General features: G+C 41.9%; 2 protein-coding genes across 2 annotated transcripts; one reads left to right on the top strand and one right to left on the bottom strand.

Moving 5' to 3' along the window:
• Window positions 1-1,069: 1,069 nt before the first annotated feature.
• Window positions 1,070-1,908, bottom strand: mrpl49 (mitochondrial ribosomal protein L49). The gene has a single exon (XM_031310842.2). The coding sequence runs from the start codon at window positions 1,866-1,868 to the stop codon at window positions 1,341-1,343; it is 528 nt and encodes a 175-aa protein (XP_031166702.1). The 5' UTR covers window positions 1,869-1,908; the 3' UTR covers window positions 1,070-1,340.
• Window positions 1,909-5,360: 3,452 nt separating this feature from the next.
• Window positions 5,361-10,207, top strand: si:dkey-93l1.9 (uncharacterized protein LOC562339 homolog). Its single transcript, XM_031310850.2, has 4 exons — window positions 5,361-5,876; window positions 8,841-9,069; window positions 9,683-9,818; window positions 9,897-10,207. Exons 1-4 carry the CDS (start codon window positions 5,820-5,822, stop codon window positions 9,973-9,975), a joined length of 501 nt encoding a protein of 166 aa, XP_031166710.1. The 5' UTR covers window positions 5,361-5,819; the 3' UTR covers window positions 9,976-10,207.
• The last annotated feature ends 142 nt before the right edge of the window (window positions 10,208-10,349 follow it).

Below are 10,349 nucleotides of genomic sequence, written 5' to 3'. Positions count from 1 at the left end.
GCCCACGTGAGGATTCGCTGCTCCTCTGCTGTCTTGTATTAGAGCTGCAAAGATCTATCGATTAGTTGTCAACTATTCAATTAATTGCCAACTATTTTGATAATTGGTTTTAGTATTTCTTATGAAAAAAGGGTAAATTCTCTTTTTCCAGCTTGTTAAATGTGAATATTTTCTAGTGTATTCTCTCCTCTGTGACAGTAGACTGAATATCTTTGAGTTGTGAACAAAACAAGACATTTAAGGGCGTCGTCTTGGGCTTTGGGAAACACTGATCCACATTTTTTACCATTTTGCATTCTAATGACGGCAACTATTCAATGAATCAAGAAAATAAGAGGGCTAGCTCTGTTCTGGTCTGCCCTCTGGACACCATAGAGGAGGTGGGGTGAGAGGAGGATGTTAGCCAGGCTGGCATCAATCATGGGCAACACCTCTCACCCCCTACATGAGACTGAGTTCCCTGAGCAGCTCCTTCAGCAGCAGACTGCTGCACCCTCAGTGCAAGAAGGAGTGCTACCGCAGGTCCTTCATTCCAGCAGCAGTCAGACTCTTTAATACAACATCATAATGTAGCACTGCTAACTGTTTCTGCAATATGAGCCATCACTGGACAATATTCTGCACTATGCACATTTATCACTCTGCGTCACCTCCAACTGTGCAATATGTCATCTCTATTCATTCGCACCTTACTCTGTATATCTGTTTATATAAGGTTGTTTGTGTAAATAGTTGTTTTATTACTATTATAACTAATTCTATTCTATTTTTCCATTTCCTATACTTTATCTGTATTTTTTTCCTCCTATGTCTACTTAATGTGTATTTGTGTTATTCTTTTGAGCTGCTGTAGCACATGAATTTCCCCAGTGTGGGATTAATAAAGTATCTTATCTTAATTACATCACTCTGCAGAAAAGCCAAAACGTCTCAGATGGAGGCAAAAACTAAACTGCACACACTCTTAACGGCTTCTGACATTTAAGTGAAAAAGCTGGTGTCTTGCGTGTACCATGACATCTTTTCCTGCATCTCTCACTGGTTCAGCTGAGTAAAAATTCATAACAGGAAGTGGGCTATGCTTTTATATTTAATGTCCCATCATTACATTACATACACGTATGTACACTGGTTGATCCCATAACTTCAACATATCTGGTGTCTAAAGAAAGTTCAATAAACTGGCAGTAATCAAAGCTGTCCATCCGTGTGGATTGAAATAGGGTTTAAAGTACTGCAGGACAATGTTTCCAGGCGTTGAACTGCCAGCGGTGGTCCTCTCCATCTCCCCCTTCACACGGACAGCTCTGCCCCCTGAGCGTGACTGAGGATCCCCGCAGTCAGAAGCCTTTGCCGGCCAGCCATTCCTTCAGCTCCGTATCGAAGTGACCTTTGACTTTTAATGTCATGGTGACCTCATTGACCTGCGTGGGCAGCTCTTTCCCCGTCACCTCCTTCAGATATTGCTTCACGTCCTTCTCCAGAGCCCAGATGTCCCCCTCCACTTTCCGTACGAGCGTTGTCCTGCGGCTGCCGTGGGTCAGGTCGGAGTAAACCGGGATGTTGTGCATGCGGGAGCGGCGGATCATGTAGGGCAGAGGCGGCGGCGAGTCTGCCGGAGGGGTCCAGCCAGACGGGGTAGGACCGGCGTGTTTAGGCGGAGCGGGGACCCGTGACGGCGGGATGAGCCGCTCTACGAACTTGTATTCCTCCGTAGATTCTGATAGGCCTATGACCCTCTTGTTTTCTTCTGGAGCAGCGTTACAAACAAACCTAAGCCCGACAGCCGCGGCAGGACGTGCCGGTCTGAGAGCTCCTCGTAGCGCCCTGCCGAGCACGGTGGACCGAAGGGTAAAGCAGGCCGCCATCTTGTGTAGTATGTAAAGCAGTAGGACCGGAAATAGTGAAGAACTTCTTCTTTTGGCTTTCCGGCAGACTAGAGGCCTTGCGGTAAATTGCTGCCTCTCACAGGACAGTTTAAAGATTGTTTTTGGGGCATTTTTAGGCCTTTATGTGGCAGGACAGCTGAAGACATTAAAGGGGAGAGAGGGGGGAATGACAAGCAGCAAAGGGCCGCAGGTCGGAATCGAACCCGGGCCCGCTGCATCGAGGAGTAAACCTCTATATATGGGCACCCGCTCTACCAACTGAGCTGTCCGGGCACCCCGCAGGGCAGTTTAAGTAACATTCGAAAGTATTGTCAAATTCAGTAGAGTAGTCCTGTAGCAGAGATATAAAATCCACGACGGCTTCCACTATCTCAAATTGATATTCAGGTGGATTTAGTAAGGATCTCAATGTCATGTTCTGTATTCCCATGTGACATAGCGCAGTGAACAACTGTTCTCTTTCATTTTTGTATTGAAGACAGTCCAAAAGTAGGCTACATGTTGAACATTTTGTTTCTGTTTGCAGGTTCCACAAAGTCCATCCTCACGCTTGCCCATCTTTGCTAGATCCCATGCAAGTCCACAATGCCCGAGTCTCAGCCTTGCCAGTGTCTTCTTGTTTTGCCAAAATAGCACTGCTCTGCCTGTACCCTTAATTTGAAAAATAATGACGACCCCTCTTTTCCTTTTCCCACTTCCTTTGCCACACCGCTGTAACATTTTTCTTAATGACAGACCGGCATTCAGATATCCCAACACATAGCCTTAAATGAATGTCTCTATTCAGTGCCATTTTAGCTGCCTTATCTGCTATCTCATTCCCATTTACCCCAACATGGGCAGGCACCCAAAACAAAAACCCACCAATCCTCCAGCCTTCTCGATCTTATACAACAGAGCCATCACTTCCATAACAAGGTCTGGCCTGGCTCCCCAATTGCTTCCTATCAGAGTTTTTAAAACTGAGACCGAATCTGAACATATAACCGCTCTCCTTGGCAGCACTTCCTTCACCCACTGTAGTGCCCAAATTATAGCTATCAGCTCTGTTGTATAAACCGATACCCCCTCAGACAGTTGTTTGAGCTGTACAATTTCAAGTTGAGGAATATAAAAAGCAAAGCCCGACTTCCCAGTTTGTAATAGTGAAGAATTTCCTGTTCTGGCTCATTTTTGGTTCCAGAAGATTTATGTCATTTATTCTGGTCTTGTCATGTATGTATTAAGATAACTGGTATTATCCCCACTCCTGTATTTATTTATTTTTTGCAAATACATGTATTTCCCAATATATTAAAAATGTATTGTTTGGCATTTTTGTTCTTACTCTTCTACCAAAACATATGAATACTATATCATCAATTAGATATGACTTGCAAGATCAAATCTCATATTCATAAATCATTTCCTGTTAATGCAGCCTATGTTTTATATGTTTACCATGCTGTTTGTTAAAAATAAAAATGAAACTTCCTGTAGCTTCTTCTTCTTTTTCTGGATTCCCAGCAGACTGGATGCCTCACGGCACATTGCTGTCTCTTACATGTCAGGATTAAATTGGAGTTTAAAACTATTTTATTTCCGTGTGTAATGCTGATTCTCGGTGGGATTAAGCAGGCTCTTCGTTGTCACTGTCTTTCTGTCTTTCTGTCTTTGTTCCCAGGTGTGATAATGCAGCAGCCTCGCTCTTTCTTCCACATAACAGAACATGAGTAGATGTTTCACAGTTTGTTGTTTTCTGCAGGTTCCACACAGTCCAGTCTCATGTTTGCTCACAGTATTGTAGATGGAATTATGTCTAAAATAAGGCCATAAGGCCTGTCAAATCTGACTCCAATTTATTAATTTCTGCGCCTTCTTACATCGGACTTAAGTTTACCAGAACACAAGGATCAATCTGAGACGAAGAGTTCAGTTGAGCAAAGTTTACTGAGTCCAGCATAAAAGTTACAACACAATTGTGGGTTCACAAAACAGAGACTAAGTTTCCCTAGCGACAGACATCAAGTCAGAAGCTCGGTCCACCAAGTTGTCCTCTGAATGATGAGCTCCGATCTGTTCTCTCCCTCAAGCTTTTATCCTATCCTCTAGACAGAAACTATTATCTTTCACAAACACACACACCAAGGTCGGGGCCTCTGTGTAGTTCCTTCCTCTCCTAATCTCTTAACTTTAACTGTCTTTTACAGTTTTTCTCAGTCGCTTTGGTACATTTCTCAGATCAGAATTGAAATTCTCAAAACTACTTGTTCAATCTTCACATCATTGTGTCACTTGTGCACATCAAAAAAGCAATTTCTCATTTCTTTGAACAAGTTGCAAATGCTTTGGTACAGCCATGCAAATAATTATGTACAATTCTCTGCTGTTTCCTACATTATCAATTGCTTATGTCATGTTGATCAAAATGTATTATAATGGGTCTCTGTTGAATAGTATCACCCCCCACAACATTTAGGCATTAGTTCATAGCATAAGTCTTTACATGCAAAACGGTTGAACAAGTTGTCATAATATGTCAAGCATATTTCTATTTTCTTTTTTTTCTACTTTCCACGCTGCATCGCAAGAGAAGATATTCGTTGTGATGTGGATAAGAATTTGTGGCCCACAAGACAGGAACGTCAGGAGGTGTAGGAAGACTGCACTGTAATTCCTACAGCACTGCATGTACAGTTTTCCCTAAGGAGATGTCCTATGTTCACATTTCTCAAATTTTTTTGTTTTTTTTCTTTGTGCTATGCAGTGCTGTCTTTTCCTTTCTGTATCGCAATGACATGGTCTGTCAACAAATTACAGTACAAACAGTAAAAGCGTAAATGTGAATCTTGTCCAGTCTCTTGCAAACTCCCACATACATTAAGGTGTAACCTACAATTTACAATAATTGTCATCAAAACTTTAGCCATAGTTTTTATTTCAGAACATCTCTCCAGAGTACACTGTTATACTGACAACATCACTAACTACTGACTACTGTCTTATTCGTACACAGTGACACATGGACTTGTCATTCTGATGGCACTGACATGTTCATTGACACAATTTACTTTTGAGAGATGAACTAAGGATTTTGAGCAAGATACTGGTTTTTGCAGGTAATCCATGGTGTTTTGCTATTTGTACGAATTGTTTTGAGAAATGCACTTACTGTTTTGCAAATGTTGAGGATGATTCGAGAAATGTACCAAAGCGACTGAGAAAAACTGTAATTAATTATTATTATTATTAAATTGTCTTTTCCTGATCTACTGCTTATCTGTCTGGTACACAATGCATTCTTATGCCATAAAAGCCTAAACTATTTTTATGACTTAAGCTTAATTTTCTGTTTAACCACTTCCTCAAGGACTAACACAGCTCTTTTGCAACACAATGCAATTTTAACTGTCAGCAGCTTTCTTTCTACAGTAATTTTAGTCCCATGTTTTAGCCCACAGTGTAATTTTAGTCCCATGTTTTAGTCCCAGTCAAGTCATAGCAGCAGCATGCCTTTTCTCTCTCCCCGATTAAAAAAGTTAATTCTTTACACTATTTTGATGAGAGAACTAGTGATGTCTCTTTCACTTTCTTAGCCTTTCATGTAACTCTCAACCTTTTATATTCTGTTGCTTTGTTCTCTGTTGGCCACTTTCTCAGGGCTCTGTAGGCACGGTTCCTATCTCTTACTGCTTTAGCACATGCTTTATTCCAACACAGTTGCACTGTAATTAAAGCCCCTCTAAAAAGTTAAACTGAAGAAAATGACACATAGTGGGAGGGATCTTTCCAATGTCCCTGCACTGGAAGAGTTTCCTGACTTGTTGGGCCTGTCTACTTCCTCAACATTCTCTGGAGCTATACAACAGTGAGCTCTGAGACTATACATCTCAGCACATATTCACCCCATCAGCAGCAGACAGACAGTGTGGCGTTATCAAAGAGGGGAGAATGGAGCACAGACTGAATGGAGAGCACATACCTCTGGATAAACTGGGCGACATAGAGGTAAGCGACACAGACACCCAAACCCTCTCCCATTACCATTCTATTTTGTTCTGTTTCTGTTCTGCTCTATTTTGTTCTCTACAACAGTGGTGCCAACCAACCCAAACAAACTACCCTTCATTAAGTGCCAAATGGCAACATTTTTGCATTTGCCTATATTGTATTCAGATGCAAATTATATCCCAGATCCCTTCATTTCATCTTTAACTCTGTGAGGGCAAAAGACGCACCAACGCGTCCAAATGATGTTTGGCAAAACCCCTACTCTTAACTTAACACTTAAAACAAAACAGTGTCCACTGTTGAACCCCTATTAATAGTTGGCATGTTAACCAGTCATGACCAGTTAAACCAAAGAGTGATTTACTCCTTGTTTTGTAGAATAATTATAGAAGGCTCCAAACGCAAAGAATTATCCAGCATTTCAAAAAAGGGGAAAGATTAAATAAAAAAGTCTAAAAAAGAGGAACCACTGTTAAAATGTCCGTTGTAACAGAACCCCATGTGAAATCAGCGTTTCCATCCATAGTTGTCAGCTGTGCGTTGAGATGAATGAAAGCTGTGTGTCTCAGAGAGCGTTGCACCCAGGTGTGACATCTCGTCTGTGCTACAGGACTGAACAAATCCCTGAGAAAAAGCCTTTTTCCACTGATGTGGTTTAAACAAACTCTCTATCAGTAGGCAGAGGGAGATGACGGTAGGGACATAACTGTGACCAGGATGATTTTGTACCCAGAAGAAGAGTTTACCCCGTTAACAAAGTACAAAGTATTCTGATAAGGCAACCAATATTCAACATGTTTTAGTGATGCCTGCAATTAACTAAAAGAGCTTAAGAGTTGAAACAGTCTTTTATCTGTTTGTGTTCTTTAATGTCCATTTCTGTTCTGTCTGTTAATACCAGTCAGGGGCAATAGAAACCATTTAAACAGAAAATGTTTTTCTTATATTGCCAGAGCAAAGGTGCTGATTTTTATTTTATCACTGTTTGCTTGGCTTGTAAATGGTAGAATGAGCTCCCCATTGACATTAGGATGGCCGAAAGCCTACACATCTTCCGTCGCAGGCTAAAAAACACATCTCTTTTCCGACTGCACCTTGGATGTTAAAAAAATAACTTACAGTTGCACTTTCATATGGCTCTTTGTAGTTTGGCTTATTTAAAGCTAATGTACTTGCACTTACTTCTTGCTGTCCGGAGTTTGTTCTTTCAAGGTTGAAAGCACTTAATTGGAAGTCGCTTTAGATAAAAGCGTCAGCTAAATGACATGTAATGCAATGTAATTAAAGAAACCCATGCTTCAGAAAGATATGTGTCATTTTGGAGGAGTCAGTGGGGGAAAACATGTGGTTTTCCTTTGGTAGTAATAGGTCAGCATGGGTCGCTATACTATCATCAACCACCTAGCGGATACAGATGGTAGATGGAAAATACTTCTTGTAGACATAACAAACTGAGATTGGTCAATATCTACAAGAAGTATTTTCCATGGATGGGAAAATGAACTCTAGTGCGATTCAACTGCACTAAATGAGGCAGGTGTGAAAGCCCCCTAATACCTGCTTTACAACAGTGCCGCTTAGTGGTCAAAGCTGCATATAGAGCTAGAACCCAACAGTCATTCATTCCAATTTTTCAATTTTTCACTGCTATTCTATTTGTCCACTGGGGGTGGTTCTGTCATAAGAAGAGTAGGCCCAATGCTAAAAACTTTATTATAGATCTCAAGTGCTACGTGACACAACACTGTCAAGCGTAGGCTACTGTTCATGCAGGAGCCACCGGTGGAAAATGTCTTGGTTGCTCACAGCACCTCAGCACCACTATCATCACGGCAATGATTTTACTGTCCGGCCCACTTAAAGGTGCTCTAAGCGATGTTGGGTGACGTTAACTTCTTGTTGACGTTCAAAGTATTGTCAAACAAAACTGAGGCTAGCTCGCCCCTCCATCCTCCTCATCCCGTCCCCTCTCCCTCCCTTCCGCGCTTCCGTGCACTAACCCCCCAACCCCCACCCCCAAATCCTTCTTGTTGGTTATTGGCTGGAATGCTGGAACACTGTTTATGTTTGGTGGTGCAGGTTGGCGCAGTTTGTTTTTGTTGCTGTTTGTGGAGCCTGGGCTGTTTTACAGTGTGTTCAGGGGACAGGCAGTTGTCCCATTGCTTAGAGCACCTTTAAGATAAAATTGGGCTGCATGTGGACTAAAATGAGTTTGACACTCCTGTATTAGAGGAAAGGAATATACAGCCTACAGTATATCGTTGTATGGTTTGGTGGACTTGTTGTCTCCTGTCACCTACAGAGTCAGTTTTAGTTAGTTTAGTGCACCAGCCAAGCACATATCAGTTCACGGGACTAATCGTCACACAGCGTGTTGCGTCTTGTTGCCTTTCTTTCTCTCTCTCTTTAGCCCAGGTGAGTTATCACCTGCTGCTCTGCCACTCCCACTTCTCATTTGACAACTTGAGTACATAGAGAGCATATTAACAAAACACCTCTCTGGGTTTGTGACACATTGACTTGGACACATGTAAAGAGAGCAATCAGACCTATGCAGGGGTATACATATAGACAGCGCATGACCATGGGTGGGGGGCCCAGGCCCTGCAACAATGTTTTGGGCAAAGTACAGCCCCTCGTAAGTAATTAAGATTGACAGCTTGGAAACACACCTGCGCTCAAAGCAGGAAGGACTGACATTGAATCAAAAAAGGTGCCATTTGCTATATATGGGCACTATAGGTGGGCACTTTCAAAAAAAAACTAACTAGCATGCACATCATACCTTACGTCACTAGACCTGTGACAGAGAACAAAAAATAACACTCTTTCACAATCATTTTATCGTTTACTGTCAAATGTTGATCTGTATTTAAAATAGCACCTGTCTGACTTTGTTCTTTAACAGGGCCTGAAACTTGACTTTTTCTGAGACCTAACGTACCCTCTCAACACTCGCAGGCCCACACATCCCCCTCTAGAAACGGCCCCATGAACTTGAATCACTACGCCACTAAGAAGAGTGCGGCTCAGAGCATGCTGGACGTTGCCCTGCTGATGGCCAACTCGTTTCAGCTGAAGACCGTTCTCTCTGTGGGGCCTCATTACCGTTTCTACATCCCCCTCCTCGTCCTGCTGTCTCTGTCCATCACTTTACAGGTCTTGGTGGGGCTGCTGCTCGTCTTTATTGGCAAGTGACCCAGACTTTTTGTTTCTCCATCTTTCTTGCACTCTAATACCTTTGTTCTTAGATTCATTAAGTTTGGAAGGTGAGAAGAATCAAAGCAGGCATAGACAAAGACTCTTAAAAAGAGGATTACTGATTTAATCAATCAAGAGACGACAATCCAACTTGAAAACAAGCCTTGTTGGTCTGACCGAGAGTAAAGAGAACATTGGTGCATCTGTTCTCCTAAGGACTTTTTTCTTTAGGCCTACTTTACAAAATCAACTTGTCAGACTTAGCGTCTTCCATTTAGTAGTCAGATACTTCATTCTTCTGTGATTTGAATATTCTTTCTATTTGTAATATAAAAACATATCTGACATTTAATTTTTTATGTACAAGTGTGTAGCCTATATCAGCCGAGTTTGGTACCGACAACATTTCATTACATTTTTAATCATCTTTTTTTGTAATCCGTAACTAAAATTCTTCTCCAAATCCAACATCAGTTTCCTTAAATAAAACAAAGTTCCAATTCTTTTTTCCTCCCTCTCTTTATGTCTTTCTTTGTGTCTTTGCTCATCAGCTTTTCATGTAGCTCATTAAGTTTTGCTGTTGTGCGATTCTGTGCCAGCAGTGAAGTATGATCTGAACGACGACAGTAAACACGCCAAGTTGAACTGGATGAACAACGTAGAGACAGTGCTTGTCTTCTTCACTGTCCTCATCAACATCTTCATCACAGCGCTTGGATATGAGGAAAATGCTGTCAGGTAGGCCATTACAGAACACACATTCACAGTAGGCTCTCTTACTGTTGTAAACTCACGTCACCTTGTTTTTCTTACCAGGTCATCAGGGTCACCAGTGATGTCAGAGCCTCCGCTTTCCCTTCTGCCCACCGACCTGAACATGACTGTTGGCATTTAGACTGTCTTTGGACCAAAATAAGACTTTCTTTGTTCACCTTTTATCTCAACCGCCCTCTTTTGTTATACTCTTAAACGAGCTGGGCATAACAAGTGGGGGATCATCTAATTGTGAACCGGAAATGTCTAAATTTTAGGTTAGTAATAGATATTGGGAGGCCACAGATTGACAACTGAAAAAAAAGAGTACATTACCACTGCCTCATCTTCCTTCGAGTACATGGCATTGTAAATATTCAGGTAGGTTTACAAAGTGAAAAAGCCCAAAGTCCACCCCAAAGGCACTTACCATCTTCCAGAGAAAACACTTCACAAACTGCTCCATTGTAGTCCAGCCTGGTATAATTCTTGCCTAGCTGCTAGCGTGGCACGCCC

Source organism: Sander lucioperca, chromosome 12 (genome assembly GCF_008315115.2).
Source record: "Sander lucioperca isolate FBNREF2018 chromosome 12, SLUC_FBN_1.2, whole genome shotgun sequence".
Lineage (NCBI taxonomy): Eukaryota > Metazoa > Chordata > Actinopteri > Perciformes > Percidae > Sander > Sander lucioperca.
This window is presented reverse-complemented; position numbering and strand designations above follow the sequence as displayed.

Bases quoted from the DNA above. Each gene is read 5' to 3' on its own strand.
- mrpl49 (XM_031310842.2), bottom strand. From the start codon at position 1,868: ATGGCGGCCTGCTTTACCCTTCGGTCCACCGTGCTCGGCAGGGCGCTA.
- si:dkey-93l1.9 (XM_031310850.2), top strand. From the start codon at position 5,820: ATGGAGCACAGACTGAATGGAGAGCACATACCTCTGGATAAACTGGGC. The intron at 5,877-8,840 runs GTAAGCGACACA...CAACACTCGCAG, and splicing joins ATAAACTGGGCGACATAGAG to GCCCACACATCCCCCTCTAG. The intron at 9,819-9,896 runs GTAGGCCATTAC...TTTTCTTACCAG, and splicing joins TATGAGGAAAATGCTGTCAG to GTCATCAGGGTCACCAGTGA.